We start from the raw sequence: 23595 nt of genomic DNA, 5'->3' as shown, positions 1-23595 counted from the left end.
GGGAAAGCTGGGATAGCAAAGCTTATATTATACCAGACAAAAGAGATTCTAAAACAAAGGCTATAACAAGACACAAAGAAGCCCCAAGTAATCCCACTTCTGGGTATTTATCTGAAGAAACCCAAACCACTATTTTCGAAGGGACTGTGCATCCCTATGTTAATTACAGCATTACTTAAAAATAGCCAAGATATGGAGGCAACCTGGGTGTCCACCAATGGATGAATAAAGAAGAGGTGGTAAATATATACAAAGGATTATTACTCAGCCATAAAAATGAATGAAATTTTGCCATCTGCTACAACATGGATGAACCTAGAGGGTATTGTGCTGAGTGGAGTAAGTCAGACAGAGAAAGACAACTGCCATATGATTTCACCTGTATGTGGAATCTAATGAACAAACTAAATGAACAAACAAAACAGAAACAGACTCATACTAGATATAGAGAACATTTTAAAGGTTGCCAGGTAGGAGGGGAGTCAGGGGTGTGTGTGAAAAAAGGGGAAGGGATTAAGAAGTACCAATTGGTTGTTAAAAAGCAGTTATGTGGATGTAGGGTACAGCACAAGGAATATAGTCAATAATATTGTAGTAACTATGTATGGTGTCAGATGGGTACTAAAGTTGTTGAGGTGATAGATGGAAAGGGTTTAGGGGGCAGGGTGAAAAAGGTGAAGGGATTAAGAGTTTGAAAGTGGTAGTTACGAAATAGTCATGGGGATGTAAAATAAAGCATAGAGAATATAGTCAATTATATGGTAATAACTATGTATAGTGCCAGGTGGGTACTAGTCAGGGGGATCACTTCTTAAATTATATAATATAAATGTCTAACCACTATGCGGTACACCTGAAATTAATATAAAATTACTTGGAATGTGAAAAAAATTTTACATGGAATTTTAGAATAAAATTTCAAGGAAAATAAAAGATTTTTAAAACAATTGATTTCTTATACTTACTGCTAAAAGTTTATCTCCAATCTGAAGTTTACCATCTTTATGTGCTGCACCTCCTTCAATTATTTTGGTTACATAGATGCTATTATCCCCAGGAATATGTTGATTTCCAACCCCTCCAGCAATGCTGAACCCAAGACCTGTTTGGAAAACACTAGTTATAGAATCTCATCAATAAATGTGAACTTAAGTCCAGAAAGAAATGGTTGAAAAACAGAGAGTGATAATTTCATCACACTAACGTTTTTAAAATAGAAAAGAATCTATTTTCCTACTTTTAAATTCGTATTTGTTCTGCAACCAGGTAACAACGATAAATATAGGTGTTTCTACAGTTACAAATAAGTTCATTTTTTTTCTCCCAGGTTAAAGTCTCTTTATAGATACATTTGTTAGTTCAAAGACACGTTGTAAAATTTTGTTTCATTTTTGCTTCCATCATAAATGTGCTTCTTACTAACACTTTTAATACCGTTACAAATTTAAAACAATTGAGAAAAAAATAATAAAATTGTTTGTGGTGAAAACAGACTTCAGAAATTTGTATACTTTTGTTATTTTTCCAATATTCTATGACTTAGTTTTAAATAAAGCATTTCTTTAACTCATAAAGCCCACAGCTTCAGTACCAAATTTGTAGCTCTCTATTCCTTTTTTCATCTGTTAGAGTAACACCTCTTCAATGAAGTCACAAATTGGAATCAATACATCTATTCATCCTCAATCCCATCAATGTTTTCTTTTATTTTCCATCAATGTTTTCAAAATTCAGAAATCACATTTTAACAGTCCTTATTGGAGATGTAACTGCTAATGACACACTCATATCTTCTTTTAACTTAATCTCTCTGTACCTGCATTTAACGTATTTTGTGGATTAATGAACACAAATTAATATCCGCATTATCCATGACTTCAAACTATTTAAGTAGAATTCTACTTAAGACAAAAATCAGTAGAAATAGCAGATATTCTAAAAATTCACATAAAGTCTGTAGATTACCAGTACTGGTAATCTTAGAATGTGTGTCATAAATAACTTCATAGGTATATTTAACTCAGAGATTTCTTACTTAATTGGTCTTAATTTGATTTATTTTATACCTTTAGGACCTTTAATGAGCTTTATTTCCATTATTTTTTCTGATACCGGTTTCCGTCTTTTTACGTATAAGCGTACGATAGACCCTGCTTCTTTCAATGCTTCAACTGCTTTGCTATGTGTTACATCATGGACATCTACTTCATTTACTCGTAATATACAGTCATTGACCCTGAGGGAAAAAAATTAAAAATTTACATATCCATTTTCACTTTGCCAAGTTTTTCTTATCCTTTAATATTTAAGGAAAAGAGAATTATTACTAGAGAAACTATATATGAAGAAACTTCATGTTAATTTCCAATGTATCAAATACTCATATAAATTAATACGTTTTCCAATGGACAGCAAAAGAAACAGTGCAAATAATAGATTATACAAAAATATTAAATAATGACAGCTGCAATTTGTATACTTATCACATGTAGGCCTTAAGATACTTTAGAAAAATAGAAAATGTTTATTTAACATTAATCCTATAACAGGTACTTCTTTTAGTACTTAACCCTTACAACAACTTGTAAGGTAGATACATATTTATATCCCTACTTTACAAACGGAGAAACTGAGGCACAAAGAGTTTAAATAACTTTCCCATGGCTCCTAGATAATGACTAACACAATTGTGATTCAAAGGTTAAGAAAATTGAGGCTCAGCCTAAATAACTACCTTAAGGTCATAGAGATAGTAAAACTGAGATTAATTGATTCATCCAAAAAAATTTTTTTGATTGATATCTTAGAGTTAGTACTATAGGTATGTTACTTAGTGAAACAAATGGAACATATTAATTTTCACATAAGCACAGATTAAAGGCCAGTAATAGAATCAGAAAGTAAATGTCTATATTTACATGAGTGGTCAAATTATTAATTTTATATCTAATTTTATTAATATACTACCTGTCATATCCAGTGCAAAGTTTAGAAACTAAAGAGCTGCAGGAGGTACCAATAGCCATAAAGATGTTCTTAACAGACCATATAGAATCCTTAGTCCTAAAACTTCAGATTGTCATCATATATTAAAAAAACAACAAACAAGGGAATAAAACAAGTGTTATAATTTATGGACTAAGGAAATAACAAAGTATGCTGAAGACATCTTCTGAAATGGAACACTAAATTTAAATAAGAGAGCAATGTTATTTTCATCTATTCAATTAAGAAAATATATTTATTTAAAGTTTGCATAATCTTTACTTTGTGGTATGAAATACAAACTCAGATATTTGTGATCCCCTGTATCTTAAATAAGTTTTTATACACGTTTCCCACCTGGTAAATAAATGTAAAACATTCTGTGAATGTATTTGAAAATATAAAGTAAAACTAAATTCCTAAATGAAAGATGGAAATAATGTTTAGAGCACAATTATTCATTCATTACTTGAGCATCTATCTTGTGTTAGTTATTATGATAGTGTTTCTTATTTGTATTTATGCCTTATTCAGTTTGCCTCAAGAAAAATATACAAAGTAGATTCAGTATTGTAACATAAAGAGCAAAACATACCGCAGTCTTCCATCTTGGGCAGCTGCTCCCCCTGCAATAATTTTGGTAATGAAAATACTTGAGTCATCTCCAATATGTGGGTTGTCCGTACCTCCTGCAATGCTGAAACCAAGCCCTGAATTTCCCTGGGGAGAGTGGGAAAAAAATTCAAGACTGAAGAAGAATTGTCTCTATTAATAACTTCCTATCATGATAGGACCTAGAAACTACACTAACACAGGGAACACACACATAAAAGTATATGTGTAGGGCATACGAATATTCTAAACTAAGAAATATAAGGAAAGCTCTTATTTTTCTATAAAGAATTCAGAGTGAGGTTGAAGAACGTGTACTGAATACTTTTGGAGTCTAGTCTATGGTTCTTTCTTTCAAAGTATGTGTGATTCGTTCTGGGATTAGTCACCCTTCTGCAGAGGTGTCACTACTAGATCTCTTTCCTTTAGACGGCATCTCACTTATGCTTGGTAAAGCAAATCTCTCCGAAGGGAAAAACACTGAGAAGACCTTCTGTTGCTATTATTTCTGAGCAGGTAAAAAAATATATTATTTCAGCCTTTTATACAAGGGGTAGGAGTGGTGCTTTTCTTCTAACTTTGCCATCAGCTTATTTTAAAATGATCAAATCTTATGATAAGTAACACTTGACATTATCCTGGACTTATTTAACCAAGATATATGACTAGCAAAAGTTATTTTTAATACTGAAAGCCCAACCTGAGAACTTAACCCTGTTCAGCTTTCTTGACAGCAAAATCAATTTGGCAAAGCAGCACTACTTTTTGCTTGTTTCAACTACTTTTGCACCAACCTAATACATACTAGATTTATGAATAATATTTTCTTTGAAGAAAGTGTTCTATTACTACAAAAAGTCTTTAAGGACAATTATTCTAAGCAATGGTATTAAAAAACATTTATTTTGCAATGTTCTAACTCTGGCTTTCAGGCAATTCAAATAAGCGAATATATCTGGACCTATTATTTAACTGTTAGTATTAAACAGTTTAAACATTCACTTTACTATATGATATGTCCTAAAATTCTATTTTAATAAAAAAAAATTTTCAGTCTAAACTCTTCAAGAGTGACTAGTCTCAATAATAATATCAATAGGTTGTGTAAAGTTACCAAGTTCTTTCTTTTTTATTTGCTTTAAAAAAAATTAAGATACAACTTACATATAACATTGCTTAAGTTTAAGGTGTATAATGTGTTGCTTTAGCTAACACCTCTATTAGTCACATAATTATCATTTTTTGTAGTGATTAACATTTAAGATCTAGTCTCTTAGTAATTTTGAAGTATATAATACATTCTTGTTGACTGTAATCACTATGTGGTATATTAGATCTCAGGAAATTATTCATCTTCCAGTTGCAAGTCTGTACCCTTTAGTATCATTTCCTCAATTCCCGGGACACTCAAGTTCTTTAATCAATGAAAATATAATGTACAGTCCTGACTAAAGGAATTTAAAAGGTACCAGGAAAGGATGAAAAATGAAGATAAAAGGTTAGAATTATATGTCAATTATCTCAGTAAAGGTGAAAAAAAAGAAAACCCAAACAACAAAATACCATATTGAAATTGTACAATACATTAATATTGTGCGTACTAGAACATTACTCAGTCATTGGACAGGCGATCCAAATTCAGGTAGTAGGCAAGAAATATCTATTATACATGCAAAAGACTCTCTAAAGTCTATTTTTACTCAGAGTCTATTCTGGCTTCAAACATAAGCAAATCTAATTACTTAAGATTTTAGTCTTAAATATACAGCTACTCAGTTACTGAGGAAATTTACTTGTATGGAACACTTCATTTCCCCAAAATGCTGGTCAGACAAGGTATTTTTACTAAATAATACATAACATCAGTTGAATGCAGATATTCCTAAGGGGAAAACATAACAAGCAAATTTACACATCTGAGCTGTATTCTCAATTTCTGACTTGGGGAGTGCAGAAATATGGTTACTATTTTGCTAGGAAAGAACACTGATACAATGATCAGGTTATTAAAATACTAACTACTTATTTAAAATAAATAACATTTTATTACAGGAAAAATAAATTGAAAAATAAAAATTAAATTAAAAACAGAAAAATCTGAGAAATTATCAGTCCAGAGGAGCCTAAGGAGTCATGATAACTAATGTAAGATATTAACAGTAGGCAAAACTGAGTCCAGAGTAAATGAGAACTCTGTATAATTTTTCTATAAATCTAAAACTATTTTAAATACAAAGTTTATGTTTTTAAAAAGGTTATTAAAGAAAAGCAACATGTTCTGAAAATACTATGGCTAATTTTATGACATATGAACTTATAAAAGAAACAAATATTACAAGGTTCCATTTTTGAATAATCTATTCCCTTGGATTCTATATGAAAGAGCAGTACTGTGTATTTAAGTAGTTCTTTAAAGCAACAGATTTATGCATAAAAACAAGATAATTAATAGTTTTTACCCTTTCAAGTGTGATTTCTTCATATTCATAATCTGCATCAGTACCATTAACCTAATGGGGAAAAAAGAAGTAGCATAGAAATTTAGAGTATAAAATTTGAAATGGCATGACGATTTTTACATGATTAATGAAAACCTGTTAAATGTGATAGGAACCAAATAATATAGGTTCATTTTAATAATTTTAGATAATTTTTTCAAGGAATGGAAGAGTACAATGTGATTAATGAGTTAATATTCATGGTATTATGACTTTCAAAGATATTATAGAAAGGGTACATCCAGCTTTTAATATTATTGAACTCTTGACTCTTTTCTCTGCCTTGATCCACACATCTTAAATCAGTTGCCAATTCTTACTGATTTGAATACTTCAATTTTTCTGAAAATCATCTCCTCTTCATTCTCATTTCTATTACTGTGGTTCACACTTTTGTTAATCTCCTCTGGACTACTGCCAATGTAATCTACCCAATCTCTTAGGTTAGTATTCTCCACTGTCCAAATCATTCCAATGTGTTTTACGCAGATAGATCTTTTGGAGCCCATGTTTAATAACGTATTTCCTCCAAAATTTTCAGAAACTCTTATACAAGGCTCTGTATGAACTGATCCCAATCTATCACGTAGCTTCATTCTTAACATACATATTTTACCTATTGATGAGCCTTATATACCATCAAATTTGAATGATATGTTCCTTCCTTTACATATCCTGCAAGTTCCTACCTCTGCGTCTGTTCTTTAGTGCTTCCTCCGTCACGTTTCACTTATTTCATATGCAAATTTGGTACACCATTCAAGTTCTTGCTCACATCTTACAGACCAAGCACTTCCTCTTGTTCCTTTCAATTTATTCCCTATTCCCTCCTGGAGGAAGTAATCCCCACAGTGAGGGTTCACTGGTGAAGGGTGAGTAGTCTTGGAATCAGATTAACTTGGGTTCAAATCACTGTTTTAACATTTCTGGTGACATGAGGGTGGGCTAATACTCAAATCTAATAAATCAAATAGGGATTGTGATAAACTGAATTTCTCTAGCTGTCTCCCATCTTCTATCCTACCTGTTCTTTTGCAGTATGATTAAACCATCCTATCATCAAGAGATGTTGAAAGGGTTTTAAAATGAAAATAATTACCAAAACTCTGCTATAAGTGAACAAAGAGAACAAGGGAGAAAAATATGTGAAGAAAATACTGACAAATGTACAAACAAAATTTTACTCGAGTAAGTATGAAATCAGTGTGAAAGGTAACAATGACTGAAAATCATCAGAAAAAAAAGTGCAGAAAAGCATTTTTGGTTTAAGTATTTGAATTTTCCAAAATCCCCAAATATCTCATACATCCATATTCATATAAATACAAAAAAAATACAGCCAAATAAAATGTTTTAAAGTATAGCCAACAATAAATTACAGTTCAAAAATGGAAGGAAAGGTTTTTATAGCTTATAAAATTATGTGTCATTTGATTAAAAAAATATATGGGCACTACTTCAACATAAACAAGTCCAAAGACATTTTCTTTTGGGATGAAAAATGTTAGATCAGATTCTGCTGTTCTGGCTATTTATCTTTAAGGGAAAGAGGACTTTTTAACAAAGTAAGTTTAGCGAGAAGCACCAATCATTTTAAAGTTACAAAGTTATAATTAATTATTGTAATGTGTAAATATACCCATCTACTTGGTTATTCAATTAAACTTCCAAAATGACTCTTCCAATATATGGCATTGTGTTAGTTGACCATTGGTCAGAAATAGCCTTTAGTAAAAATTAATCATTTTAATTTAAAAATAAAATCATACATTTCTATTTCAACATTTTTACTTTGCATCAGAATAGGGAAAATAAATAACCAAAAAAGGAAAGTACTGCTTCATTTACTTTTAACAACTGCAGCTCAGTGATTTAACATCATAAATATATTAAAGAAATAACGCTGTGATCTTTATATCTCTTATCGACAACTGAAAAGGAAAAGCAGTATCATTTAAATATGGGGACGAAATGGAACTTACGTAAGTCGGTGTTTCCAAGCTATCTGTGTTGACCAGAACTGGAGGAGGATTTGCCTTAAAGAAAGAATTGTAAATGTATTAGCTTCAGGAAAACTGAGACATTATATATTAATGTTCACAAATGTTAGAAGCATATGAAAGATATGCTGTTTCTTAATAATTTTATAAGAACTTTGTATATGTTAAACAATGAACCCAGTTTTCAGCATCAAAAGGAAAGAATTAAGTATAAGCAGTTAAATTAGATTTGCTTCTGAGAAATAGTTATTTCTGCTAAAACAGTCAGTTTTCTTAAGTTTTACAAAGAAGTTCACCAGTCTTCTCAAAAAATTCATAAACATTCTTTAGTATAACAAAACAACTCTTCCCCGAATTACTTAGAATCATTAGCTTTTCTGTTCCCAAGGATCCCATGAAGATTCCAATCATTTTATCACCCAGAAAAAAAACTTCTTCCCCATACTGAATTGAATTATGTTTGAACATGAAAAGACGTCTGTCATGTAAAGAAATCAATCACAAACTTTTAGAAAATTGGAAACACATTTTAATGTAGAAGCCCCCAATTATTTTCAGCTGCAATTATTGCTTTCCAACTGTTATTCTAGACCACTCACAGAATAACAATGGTCAGAAAAAAAAAAATTAAGTTTGGACTGAAAAAAGCCTGGTTTTAACCATGTTTTCTATTGAAGTTGGAAAGTGATTATTAGGTGGGTGGGATAAAATTAAAAGAATAACATACAATTAATATCAAATGACAGAACATATCAGGAACATACCAGAAAACTGATGTGATTCCCCTCAAAATTACCTTTGTTTTGCATATTTAAAAGTATAAAAGTACCAAATGACATTTTCATAAAATAAAAAAGATGATTGCTTTTTAAACAAATTTTATGCAATATGCTTATAAACAATAGTTCTACTCCAATTAATAAAGAACTACGCATAAAAACAGTATGAAACAAATATTACATACAGAATAATCATTTTCTTCCAAGCGTATGGGTTTTCTAAAACATAAATACTCAGAGTTCAAATGTTTTACATTATTTTCAGCAAAGTACTAGATATGGGTTATCATATGATAAAATGCTTAAAGACCACACAGTTTCATTGGTAAATAACTATACAGCATACATTTGGGCTCCATGAAGCAACGGGTTAAAAATGAGTAGGTACTACTTTGCTATATATAATTATGACATTGACTGTAATGTACAGCCCTATCTTGAGTATCATAGTCTATCTTTGAATGATTAAATGAAAACCAAATCTAGTAGGTAAAAATACTATTTGTCAGACTGCTACTTAAGCAAAGCAAGTCAATTTATGGACATATGAGATTTTATGAATATTTGAAATTATTAATTTCCCAATGACCTTTTGAGATTCCTCAAATTGATAATATTTCACTTTATTAAAAAAATCAATGGTACAACGTCACCTTGTTTTGCTTAAGCAATTACAGAAGAGGGCAAGAAAGAACAGGGCTATTTAAAGTTACAAAAGAAGTTAACACTCTTCAAAAATGATGGCAAGAAAGCCATTTGGTTCCCTCTGCCCATTTATTACCAAACATACAGTGGCAAAAGTTGGTTTTTATCAACATCTAACTTATACCAAAATTACTACAATGTTAGCTGCTCACGAACACGAACTCATCATCATTGTATACAAGTTCACCTTTGATTCTAGTCATATTTAAAAAGTCTATTTGATATTGAAATATATACAAACAAAATGATATAGTGTTATATTTATTTCAAAATAAAACAATGGGAGGAGGTAAAAGTAGAAGGGACTATAGAATATATATGAGTACACATGAGTTGTGATTGTTGTAGGTGGGTGATTAGAATACAAGGGGGTCCCGCACTACACTACTCTCTCTATATTTGAGTATTTTGGAAATCTCATAATAAAAAGTAAAACAAAACCTAGATTCAATCAAGTGCTTAGTTGATAAGAAGTTAATAACTAAGGCAGTTGTGAAATACTATATAGAGTTGCTACTAAAATATTAGAATTCACACCATAAAATTGATTTCAATTTTAAAGTTCAGTTCAGAATAAATTACACAGACTAGTGAAAATAATTTGTAACTTTGACTTAAAGAACATGATTAGATAATACATGTACAATAAGTTTATTTGTAGATGTGTCTTAGAATTAATATGAGTGAACGATCATACTTGAAGGAAAACCATGGGAATAAAGAACTTAAATTGGACAAAACCCACAAATGTTCATTTAGAGGATTAAGCAAGAATTTTAACCAAAAGTAACATCAGAATAAGAAAACCTAGCATTCTGAAAAAGACACATCACAAAATATGATCTAAAATAAAAGCCTATATAAATAAAGCTCAGGAAGTATGATTTGATTGCCTCAAGTTTAGCCACCTAAAATAATGATAAAAATATTTAAGACTATGTTAGCAGGTTGAGAATTAAAACATTTATCTTGGAATAAATTATACCCTTACTTACTAACTTGAGATTTTCTAAATTCCTGTATTATAAAATACAGAAATGGTATCTGACAAAGTAGTATTCTATAGCTCTCCAATTTGGAGAAGGAGGGAATAGAAGCGAACAGGGGAAACACAATTTGAATGGGCTTGGAAGGTATGTTATACAACTCAAAAAGATACAATGCCCTAGCACCAAAGCTAAAGGACAGGCTACTTCTGATGGAAGAGATAAAAATTTGGCCACAAAAAAGTACATACTTTTCAGACTTAAATGTGAGACCCGAAATCATAAAACTCCTAGAAGAAAACATAAGAAGTAAACTCTCAGACAGTACCCTTAGTAATAATTCCCCTGAAATATCCCCTCGGGTAAGGGAAGCAAAAAATAAATAAATAAATAAACAAATGGGACTACATCAAACTAAAAGGTTTTGTGCAACAAAAGAAACCATCAACAAAACAAAAAGACATCCTACTGAATGGAAGAAGGTATTTGTCAGTGATACATCTGATAAGGGGTAAATATCCAAAATTTATTTTAAAAAAAATTTATACAATAAAGTATTACTCTGCTGTAAAAAAGAATGAAAGCTTACCATTTGCAACAATATGGATGGATCTAGAGGATATTATGCCAAGTGAAACAAGTCAGACTGAGAAAGACAAATACCATATGATCTCACTTATACATGGAATCCAAAGAACAGAATAAATAAGCAAACAAAACAAAGACTTGGAGATAAAGAGAAAAAAAACTGATGGTTGCTGGATGGAAGGGGGGTTGAGGAATGAGGGAGAAGGTGAAGGGATTAGAAAGTACAAATTAGAAAGTACATGGGGATGTGAAATACAGTATGAGGAATACAATCAATAATGTAAAGATTATGTAGGGTGTCAGATGAGTACTGGATTTATCGTGGGGATCACTTCATAGATTGTGTAGATGGCTGACCACTGTGCTGTACACCTGAAGCTGACATAGAATGATACTGAATTTCAACTATAATTAAATATGTATATACGATATGAGGTGTGATCAAACAATATGGTGAACGTTTAAATTTTAAAAATTCATTACAGTGAAAGACACATTGCCATGGCTCCCCCTCAAAATACTTCCCCTCACTTCGAACACACTTATCCCATCATTCTTGCTACTTTCTGAAGCAGCTCTGGAAGTCCTCTTTCGTGAGTGTCTTTAGTTGCGCTGTAGTGGCTGCCTCAATGTCTTGAATCATTTTGACCTTGGGGAAGAGCCAGAAGTTGTGCGGTGCCATATCCGTTGAACAAGGTGGATGAGGACACACCATGATGTTTTTATTTAACAGAAATTGCCATATACTAAAAGTGATGTGTGACACAGAGTGTTGTCACGATGATGATTTATGGCACACTTTAAAACACATCTCTCAACCATAGCTCACACCTGACTGACTGCACTGAACAAGTTGAAACTTATCACAGCCTGTTACCAAGGTTCCATTTGCTGTTTGCGTATTGAAGATCCCTGCCTTTCCACTGGATGGCACTCGGCAGTAGCATTCACTGTATTTTTTTATCTCAACGGAAGAAAAGGCTCTGTGTCACACATTGCTTCTAGTATAGGCCAATTTCTTTCAAATAAAAACATCACGGTGTGTCCTCATCCATCTTATACAATGGATCTGGCACCGTGCGACTTCTGGCTCTTCTGCAAACTCAAAATGACCATGAAAGTAAACGTTTTGAGTTGATTCAGGACATCCAGGCAGCCACAACAGAACAACTAAAGACACTTAAAAAAGAGGACTTCCAGAAATGCTTCAGAAAGTGGCAAGAATGATGGGATAAGTGTGTTCAAAGCGAGGAGGAGTATTTTGAAGGGTATTAATGGCAATGTGTCTTTTACTGTAATATTTTTAAATTTAAACATTCACCGTAGTTTTTTTAATCACACCTCATATATGCATATATGGTCATAGGATGTAAAGTACAGCACAGGGAATATAATCAATGGTATTATGGCTATGTACAATGGCAGATGGGTAGTAGACTTGGAGGGTGGTTATCACTTTGTGAGGGATGTTAGTGTCTAATGCTTATGTTGTTTTGTACCCCTAAAACTAATTTTTTTTAAAAGTACATACTTTCAGATAGCTGAGGCAAACAGCACTAAAATCAAAAACAGTATCAACTATGGCTAACGTAAGACATTGGGACCCATAAACAGGACTGTGGGTAGGAGAACAGATACCATGGAATTATCAGTTTTGCTCAGGAGGAAATAAAACAGCAAGACTTGAAAAGAATCTCTGTGAAAGTTATTTCAAATTCAAAAAAACCCTTCCTTGCACGTTGCTTCAAGTGTCACTTATCAAAAGACCTGGTTTCCATGTCTCCCTCTACCTCACTCTACTATTCAGTGACTCTGACTATATAGGTAAGTCATACATGTTACTGAAAATCATTTTCTCCATCTATAAAGAGACAAGAACACATGCCTTTACACACGAGAACTGTATGAGGATCCAATGATGTAATATAAAAGAATATATATTGTAAATCATAGAAACCTACTGTATTATTATTTACTAACAATATATATACCATTGTGTATGTTTCAACTTGGACAATAACAAAGTTCTACAATTCATTTAGAGACGGGGGGAAGGGATATGTGGGGTAAAGAGGCAGGGATATTCCAGAAAAAAACTAAAAAACCCCTAAAGTATTTGACCCAAGTATCAATAACAAGACTTAAGAAACGTAATTTTGTTCACCCAACTTTTACTATTGTATTTCATTAACAAAGGCCCTCAGAGGGACTGCTGTTATAAACACATTGCAGCTTCCTTACACAATTTCAGAGGACAATATCACATTTTTAAAAATTGTGTTAAAAGAATTCTAAGATCCAGTTATTTAAAAATAGGCCAAAATTAGGTTAAAAAATGCTTCTATGCTGTATACTGTATTTTTCCTTTTTAGCAGTTGCCAAATTTCATTATATTATTTGTTTCATGTCTCTTTATTCCCCAGGAAATTATAAACAAGTTTTTTTTCACAAACCCCAGAGAATACATATTGGATTGTAATTTGAGACATACTGCATTAAAAGTTAAATGGTATCACTGAGGTGATCACTGTAAATTAAAGTGATTATAAAAACAAATAGGGTGAATTTTGGGAAGATCGTTGACTAGGAAGCACGACAAATCTGTCTCTCCATCTAGATAACAATTGCACTGGCAGAATATACCGTGTTTCCTTGAAAATAAGACCTAGCTGGACAATCAGCTCTACTGAGTCTTTTGGAGCAAAAATTAATATAAGACCTGGTCTATTATATTACATATTATATTATATTATAGTATACTATATACTATATTAGATTATAGACCTGGTTTTATATTATAGTAAAATAAGACCAGGTTTTGTATTAATTTTTGCTCCAAAAGACCCATTAGAGCTGATTGTCTGGCTAGGTCTTATTTTCGGGGAAACACGGTATCAGATGTAACTATTTTAAAATCATGTCGTCTTGCAAAAACTTGCCAACTTCCAAAGGACGTATTGGATGGTAAACTGTGGTTAATCAGTCAATTTTAGCTCTTAGCACAGTTGCAACTATCCAACTCCCACCCCTTAGTCCTGTAACAGACATATATGCATGTGTTCCTGGAACAGTTGGCACAAAGCTTGCATAAGCCAGGGTAGGCAAAAAAAGGCCCTATGCTCCAAATACAGGGGATCAGTGATCTGATTGTTGATTGTTGTTTCTCATCACAGAAATGTAGAAAAAGAGGCAGTGGCCATTGTTGTTGAACCTCCCCCAATTAATGCAAATCCCTCGCCCTCTGGCTGATTTCCAGGGGATTTAAAGGGCAAGTATCTTTTCATACCATTTCATTTTTCTCTTTTTCCTCTTTTGAGAGCCAGACCCTGAAAACTAAAATATTCAAATGTAACCACATATACGAGGAAATCAGAAAGTCACTGTGCATGCCTAGGGAAGGTACTCACACAGAGAAGACCTTAGGTTTATAGTCCAGGCTGATTCTCAGCAGGAAGATAGCTTACAATAATAAATAAATAAAAAACCAAAAAACACACAAATCACGTCAAACAGAAAACCCCTGAAACCAAAAAACAGCAAACGCTAGAGAAGGGGGAAAATCTGATTTCCAAAGTAATCGCATCATAAGTCAAACGTCCAGTTTTCAACAAAAAACATCACAAGGCATACAAAGAAACAGGAAAGTATGGTCCATTCAAAGAAGAAGGAAAAAAACCATCTTTGAAAAAGACCTGGTGGCAGATCAACTAGAAAAAGACTTTAAAATAACTATCTTAATGATTCACAGAACTAAATGATATGGTGAACAAAGTCAAGCTTTTTACTTATACATCAAAGATGATGTATGAGTAAAATGGAAAAAAGTCAAAACAAAACCTAAAGCAAAACTAAAAGGAAATTCTGGAGCTGTGAGAAGTACAATAATTGAAATGAAAAATTCACTACAGCAATTCAAAGATAGATTTAATTAGGCAGAAGAAGAAAAAAATCAGTGGATTTGGAAACAGGTCAATGAAAATTATTAAGTCAGAACAGAAAGATAAGATTGAAGAAAAGTAACCAGAGTAACAACACATCTGTGGGCCACCATTAAGCAAACCAACATACACATCGTGGGAGTCCCTAAAGGAAAAGAGAGCAATTAAAGGGCAGAGAGAATATCTGAAGAAATAATGGGCAAAACATTTCCAAATTTGATGACAGACATGAACATAAACATTCAAGAAACTCAACAAACTCAATGTAGAATGAATTCAAAGAGATTCACACTAAGACACATTACAGTCAAACTGTTGAAAGACAAAGACAAAATTTTGAAAGCAGCAAGAAAGAACTTGCAACACACAAAAGATCCTCAATAAGATTTCTCATCAGAAACTCTGGAGGTCAGAAGGCAGTGGGATGATATATTCAAAGTGCTAAAAGAAACAAAATGTCAATCAAAGGCCCTATATCTGGCAAAACTGTTCTTCATATGTGAGTGAGGAATTAAGACATTCTCAAATAAACAAAAGCTGAAAGAGTTCATCACCAGTAGACCTGCCTTGAAAGATATGCTAAAGCGAGAACTTCAAGTTGAAATGAAAGGACACCAGAGAGTAACTCAGGGTGTGTGAAGAAATAAAGATCTCAGTAAAATAAATACAAGGGCATTATAAAAGCTAGTATTATTGTAACAGTGGCTTTTAACACTGTTTGTTTTAACTTTTTCTTTTCTACATGATTTAAGAGATTAACATTTTAAAAATTATATTTAAAAAATTATTCTGAAGCTATTAGTCTAAAAGCTAATTATTAGAAAGAATTAAATTCAATATTAGTAAATAACTAAATTCAATTAGTCTAAAAGCTGATATTATAGTAACTTGGTTTAGTAACTCCATATTTGTTTTCTATATAATTTAAAGCACAAATACATTTAAAAATTATTAATTCACATGTTTTTGGACATATAATGTTTAAATATATAATTTTGTGCCATCAACAACTGAAAGAAGTGGGGATGGAATTGTTAAAGGAGCAGAAATTTCTGTATACTATTGAAGGTAAGCTGGTATAAATTCAAATTAGGCTGTTATAACTTTAGTATGCTAAATTTAATCCCCATGGCAACAACAAAGAATATACACAAAATAAAATGGGAAAGGAATTTAAACATTTCACTATTTTTAAAAAATCAGCCAGACAAGAAATAAGAGACAAAAAAAAAAAAAAAAGATATAAAGAAATGAAATACAGAAAACAAATAACAGAACGACACAAGTCCCTTCTTTTTAGTAATTCCTTTAAATGTAAATGGGTAAACTCTCCAATCAAAAAAAAAAACAAAAAACACACACACAAAAAAACACAAAAGGATTGACAGAATGGATAAAAACATATGCTGTCTATAAGACTAACTTGAGCTCCAAAGACACATACAGGTTAAAAGTAAAAAGATGGGAAAAAGACATTCCATGCAAAGAGTAACCAAAAAATAGCAGGAGTGACTATCCTAGTATTAAACAAAATGGAATTTAAGTGATAAAGGTAATAAGAGTTAGAAGGGCATAACATATTAATAAAAGATTTAACACAGCAAGAAGATATAACAATTATAAACATTTATGTATCTAATCACAGACCATCAAAATAAATGAAGCAAGCTCTCTAAGGTCCTTGGTTCCAAGATGACCAAGAAAGCAAGGAACGATGGTCATGCCAAAAAGGGCCACGACCATGTGCAGCCTATTTGTTGCACCAACTGTGCCCATTGCATGCTCAAGGAAGGCCATTAAGAAGTCCGTCATTTGAAACATAGTAGAGACTGCACCCTTTAGGGACATTTCTGATGTGAGTGTCTTTGATGCCTATGTACTTACCATGCTGTAAGTGAAACTACATTACTGTTTAAGCTTCACAATTCACAGCACAGTAGGCAGGAATCGCTCTGGTAAAGAAAGCCTGGAAGGACTGAACAACCCTACTCCAATTTAGATCTGCCAGTGCTGCCCCATGACCTCCACCAACACCCATATAAGGAGCTAAATCTTTAAGGACTGAAGAAATATTCTCTGGGAAAGAAAATAAAATGTAAATTATGTATTTTTAAAAAACTCAAAATATATAAAGCAAAAAAAATGACAGAATTAAAGGGAGAAGTAAACAGCACTACAACAATAGTTGGAGATTTCAATTCCTCATTCGAAATAATGTGTAGAACAATCAAACGGTTAAGCAGGGAAACAGTGAACTTAAATAACACAATAAATGAAGTCGACCTAACAGACATATACAGAACAGTCTACCTAACAATAACAGCACACATATTCTTAAGTGCACAGAGGTCATTTCCCAAAATTGACCATATTTTAGGCCACAGATTAAGTCTCAACAGATTTAGAAAGATAGATAACATACAAAGTTATCCTCTGTGACCAAAACACAATGAAGATAGTAAGCAAAAACAGAAGGCAAAATGGAAAATTAACCAAATTGTGGAAATTAAACAACACACTCTTATTAAATAACCAATGGATCAAAGAAGTCACAAAGGAAATGAAAAATACTTAGAGATGAATTAAAATTAAAACACAACATATCAAAACTTATGGTACACAGCAAAAGTAGTGCTAAAGAGAAAATTTATAGCTAAGGTGCTTACCTTAAAAAACAAGATCTCTTAAATCAACCACCTAACTTTACAACTTAAGGAACTAATAAAAGAATAAAAAACTAAACCCAAAATTGGCAGAAGGAACCAAATAATAAAAATTAGAGCAGAGGCAGAGAATAGAAAAATAAGAGAAAATCAGTCAGACCAAAAGTTAGTTCTTTGAAAAGATCAACAAGCTGATAAACTTTTGGCTAAATGAAATAAGAACAAAAGACTCAAATAAGAGAAGACTCAAATTACTAAAATCAGAAATCAAAGTGGGGGCATTACTACCAATTCTACAGAAATAAAAAAGATTATTACAGTATTATGACTAAGTGTACACCAACAAATTGGATAACCTACACAAAATGGACAAACTCCTACCAAGACTAAATCATGAAGAAACAGAAAATCTGAATAGACTTATAACTTAGTAAGAAGACTGAATCAGTAATAAAATCTCCCAACAAAGAAGAAGATTGAATCAGTAATAAAAAATCTCCCAACAAAGAAAAGCCCTTGATCTGATGGACTTACTTACTGGTGAATTCTACCAAGCATTTGAAGAATTAACACAAATTCTTTTCAAACTTTGCCAAAGAACTGAAAAGAAGGGCACACTTCCTAACTCATTTTATGAGGCTGGCATTGCACTGATACCAAAGCCAGACAAAGACACTATAAGAAAAGTACAGACCAACTTCTCTTATGAACATTCATACAAAAATCCCCAATAAAATGATAGCAGAATGAATTCAGCCACATAGTAAGATTATAAACCAAGTGGGATTTATTCCTGGAATGTGAGAATGATTCAACATTTGAATGATGATCAATGTAATATAGCACATCAACAGAATGAAAGAAAAATAACGACAGGATCACCTCAATCAATGCAGAAAAAGTATCTGACAATATTCCCATCCTTTCATTAAAACACTCAACAAAGAACACAAGGAAAGCCCCTCAGCATAATAAAAGTCATATAAGAAAAACCCACAACGAACATCACACTGAATGGTGAAAGCTGAAAGCTTTTCCTCTAACATCAGAAACAAGGCAAGGATGCTGCTTTCACTACTTCTATTCAACACAGTACTGGAAGTCATAGCCAAATAGGCAAGAAAAAGAATTAAAAGACATTCACATTGGAAAGGAAGAAGGAAACTTATCTTTGCAGATGATACTATTGTACATGTAGAAAACCCTAAATGTACCACACACACACACACACACACACACAAAACACCTGCTAGAACTAATAAACAAATTTAGCAAAGTAGCAGAATACAGTCAACACACAAAAGTCAGTTGCATTCCTATACACAATCTGAAAAGAAAATTACAAAAATAACTCCATTTATAATAGCATCTAAAAGAATAAAATAATGAGGAATGAACTTATCCAATACGGGGGAAAGCTTGTACAATGAAAACTACAAAACATTGCTGAAAGAAAGACTATAGAAATAAATGGAAACACATTCTGTGTTCATGGATTAGAAGACTTAATATTGTTAAGATGTCATTACTACCCCAAAGAGATTTACAGATTCAATCCAATCCCTATCAAAAATCCCAGTGAAGTTTTTTGCAGAAGTGGAAAAGTCCATCTCAAAATTCATGTGGAATCTCAAGGGATCTGTTAACCAAAACAATCCTGAAAAAAAGAACAAAGCTGGAGAACTCACACTTCCTCATTTCAAAACTACAAAGCTGCAGTAGTCAAAACAGTTTGGTATTGGCATAAAGACAGATGTACAGACCAACTGAAACAGAGTATAAAATAAACCCTCATGTATATGGCAAATTATTTTCAACAACTGTGCCAGGACCATTTGATGGTGAATGGACAGTCTTTTCAACAAATGGTGCTGGGAAAACTGGATATCCACGTGCAAGAGAATGAAGCTGGACCCTTACCTAATGCCATATACAAAAATTAACTCAAAATGGATCAAGGACCTAAATGTTAGTCCTAAAACAATAAAATTCTTAGAAGAAAACACAGCACAAAAGTTTCATTACACTGGATTTGGCAATGATTCACTGGCTATAACACCAAAGGCACAGGCAACAAAAGAAAATACGGACAATTTGGACTTCCTGAAAACTAAAAATTTTTGTACATCAAAGACACTATCCATAGAGTAAAATACAACTACACAATGAGAGAAAATATTTGCAAATCATATATCTGATAAGGAATATCTAGAATATATAGAAAATTTCCAAAATTCAACAACAAAAAACAAGCAACCCCATACATAAATGGGTAAAGGACTTCAATATTTTTCTCCACAGAAGATACACAAATTGTCAATAAGCACATGAAAAGATGCTCAGCATCATGAATCATTAGGAAACTGCAAGTGAATACTGAAATGAGATCACCTCACACCCATTACGCTGGCCCGGTGGCTCAGGTGGTTGGAGCGCTATGCTCCTAATGCTGAGGTCGCTGGTTCGATTCCTACACAGGCCAGTGAGCTGCACCGTCTACAGCTAAGACTGTGAACAACGGCTCTCCCTGTAGCTGGGCTGCCTTGAACAGCCAGAAGTCCGCGTAAGCTACTGTGTGCTGCCATGAGCCACGGCCGTCAGCCAGGGAGAGCTGCTGTGAGCGGCTGACTGGCAACCAACTGCCTCAGCCGGGGAAGGGTGGGGTGTTAGGCTCATAATACCAGCATGGGCCAGGGAGCTGTGTCCTACACAACTAGACTGAGAAACAATGGCTTAAACCGGAGTGGGGGGGAGGTGGAAAACAAGGGAAAAAAAAAGAATACAACAAGTGTGGGTGAGGGTGCAAGTGTGGGTGAGGGTGTGAAGAAATTGGAACCACTGTGCTGGGAATATACAATATATCCACTGTGGAAAACAGTATGGCGGTTAAAAAAAATTACATATGATCCAGTAATTCCACTTTTGGGTATATACTTGAAGATTGAAAGCAGGATCTTGAAGTAGTATTTGTATACACGTGTTCACAGCAGCATTACTCACAAGAGCTAAAAAGTGGAAGCAACCCTAGTCCATCGACAGATGAATGGAATGTGGTATATACCTAAAATGGGATATCATTTAGCCTTCAAAGAAAGAAATGCTACATATGCTACAACATGGGCTAACTTTGAGGACATTATGGTATGTATAATAAGCTAGCCACAAAAAGACAAATACTATATGATTCAACTTAGGTATTTAGAGTCAAAATCATACAGACAGAAAGGAGAATGGTGATTGCCAGGACCTGGGGAGAGGTAGGAATGAGAAGTTATTATTCAATGGGTATAGAGTTTTAGTTTTGTAAGATTAAAAGAGTTCTGCAGATGGATGATGATGATGGTTACACAGTAATATGGAATATACGCTCTGAATTGTAAACTTAAAAATGGTTAAGGTGGTAAATTTTACATTATGTGTATTTTACAACAAAAAAATTGGAAAAAATATATGACCTCAATCTAATTATCAAAATGCATCAAACAAACACAAATTGTAGGATAGTCTACAAAATAACCAGCCTGTTCTCTTGTAAATATTTTTGTTATAGCTAATCTTCTTATTTAGCTCATTGTACTATATGTTTATAATTTTTGTTAAAATTATAAGCATATAATTATGCTTATTATACAGACTAACAGTGTATAATAAGCATAATTCCTACTTTCGGAGGCTTTCATAAAATTTAAATGACCTATCAATAAAAGTTACTCTGAAAAGTATAAAAATTCTACAAGTAATGAAAGACAAAAACTGTGATCTATCTAGCTGTCTAATTTGCCTGATCATCAAACTCAAAAATATTGTACTATGGTGATATATCTCATGAAGGTATACGGGATTTCTTTGTACTATTCTTACAACTTTCTGTAAGTCTGAAATGATTTGAAATAATACAAAATAACAACCAAACAAAAGCAAATATCACAAAACCACAAAAAGAGACTGCAGTTAGATATCAATGTCGTATGGTTAAAAAAGGCTCTTTAAAAAAAGTATGGTATTCTATTTAAGATTACCAGTAAAATGAAAATACATCATCATGCTTTAGATCATACTAATGATCAATTAATTTAAAACTCAACACTTAGATGTTTTGTGAAATGTGAAAGATCCAGAAGCAACAGGATGCTCTGCACTGGCTATATCTCTAACGTAACTATTCTCATGTCATGTGGGAATTATTTGTTAATGTGCCTCTTGCTCAGACAGTAAGCTCCTAGAAGACAAGGACAATGTTACAGTCATCTTAGTATACACATGATTAGAACAGTAACAAACAAACTGAACAAAAACCAATCCCTCCAAAGCAAATTTGATTATGAACAAAGACTTTCACATACACACACACAAATTAGCTATAAAGCATTTTCAACAATATCTTTATTACAGCTGGTGGAAATAGAGGTCTAAATAGAGCATCTGGTTTTAAACCAGAATGTTTATCGTGGGGTGGAAATAAGCTTGTATATTTATAGGCCAGTATCGCAGAGATTATATGATTACATATCCAGTAGGAAGAACTAGCATCTGTTATTCACCTACTGTTATCAGTTTCTATGTAAAGAAACTGAGGCTCTGAGAAACTGAGTAATTACCCCACCATCACGCAGCCAGAAGGGGATGAGATCAGGAAATGTTGAGTGAGGCCAGGAAGTGATGGGTGTCACATATATATATGTACACAAATATATATGTGTATATATATATATATATATATATATATATATATATATATATATGTATATTAAGTAAAGTAAGTCCATGCTCTTTCAACAACTGCAAGCAGCCATATCTTTCTTTGTACAGTCTAATAAGCATAATTCCTACTGTAGAGGACTTTCATGAAATTTAAATGACACAATATCAATAAAAAATTACTCTGAAAAGTATAGAAGTTCTATAAGAAAAATAAAAATTATGATCTATCTAGCTATCTGTCTAATTTGCCTGATCCTCAAACTCATTTTGAAGTAGATAGGGAGGTGTTATCTCTCATTTTAATAGATGAAATAACCACAAAAGTCAGAGAGGTTAAGTAACTTGTTTGAGTCACAAAGGCAGAACTAGACCCTGAATCTTGCGTCTTCTGCTTCTATTTCTAGTACATCCTGATGCATCTAAAATGTAAAGTAGTAAATCCTTAGAAGAAAAATTTTATCCATTTAAAATGTTAAAACTGGGTTATATATTAACAATGGCCTTCAAAATTTATTTGGGGACAAATATTTTAATCAGTTGTATTAATTTTGTAATGTACATGTTATACTCCATTAATCAGGGAAACACTTATGTACACTGGAAAATGAAGCACACCCACAGGCTTCTCAAATAGCACAACATAAATTAATAAGCTATCCTTCATGGACTTTTGTAGTGTATTTAAAACCTAAAATGAGACTGGGTAGAATAAATAAGCCTCTCTCTTTTGCAGATATCCTCCTTTGCTTTTACAACTTGTTCCTGGGTTTATTGTTTCAAAGAAATATGAAATAACTAACATGAAGAGCCAAGATCATGTGCCAGCTGCACTTGCCTTATTATTCTTTCAATTATTGTAAAACATCTCAAGGTAGTACTACTATTACCTTGAGTGTTACCCAGAAGTAAAGAGAAGCTCAGAGTGGTTAAGTAAACTGCTCAGTTACACAGCTAGTAAGTGGTAGGACTGGAATTCCAAACCAGATCAAACTGATTCTTAAGACCTTTATAAATACAAGGCTATGCAATGTCTCAACAATTTCCAAGTGTATGTAGTGTGACCCTATGTTAGGGGCACTTGGGGTAAATAAATCAGAGCACTTTGAACAGCAAAGGACAAGTTCCCTATTGAATGTAAGA

The 23595-nt window shown here is 32.8% G+C and overlaps 1 protein-coding gene and 1 pseudogene across 23 annotated transcripts in view; one reads left to right on the top strand and one right to left on the bottom strand.

Annotated features, from left to right (window-relative positions):
• DLG1 (discs large MAGUK scaffold protein 1) overlaps positions 1 to 23595 on the bottom strand; it is a 241839-nt gene that overhangs the window by 102044 nt on the left and 116200 nt on the right. For all 23 annotated transcript variants that reach the window (XM_019723532.3, XM_074329838.2, XM_019723561.3 and 20 more), the window contains 5 exons: positions 8078 to 8131; positions 6057 to 6107; positions 3581 to 3705; positions 2067 to 2236; positions 966 to 1102 (listed from right to left, as the gene is read on the bottom strand). In XM_019723532.3, the coding sequence (XP_019579091.3) occupies positions 966 to 1102; positions 2067 to 2236; positions 3581 to 3705; positions 6057 to 6107; positions 8078 to 8131 (537 nt within the window). The remainder of the gene's footprint in view (positions 1 to 965; positions 1103 to 2066; positions 2237 to 3580; positions 3706 to 6056; positions 6108 to 8077; positions 8132 to 23595) is intronic.
• On the top strand, positions 16683 to 17133 carry LOC109443340 (small ribosomal subunit protein eS26 pseudogene; annotated as a pseudogene).

Source organism: Rhinolophus sinicus, chromosome 17, assembly GCF_057876585.1.
Source record: "Rhinolophus sinicus isolate RSI-liver-muscle chromosome 17, RSI-T2T, whole genome shotgun sequence".
In the NCBI taxonomy this organism is placed as follows: domain Eukaryota; kingdom Metazoa; phylum Chordata; class Mammalia; order Chiroptera; family Rhinolophidae; genus Rhinolophus; species Rhinolophus sinicus.
Note: the sequence above shows the minus strand (reverse complement) of the source record. Positions and strands in the feature narration are given on the sequence as shown.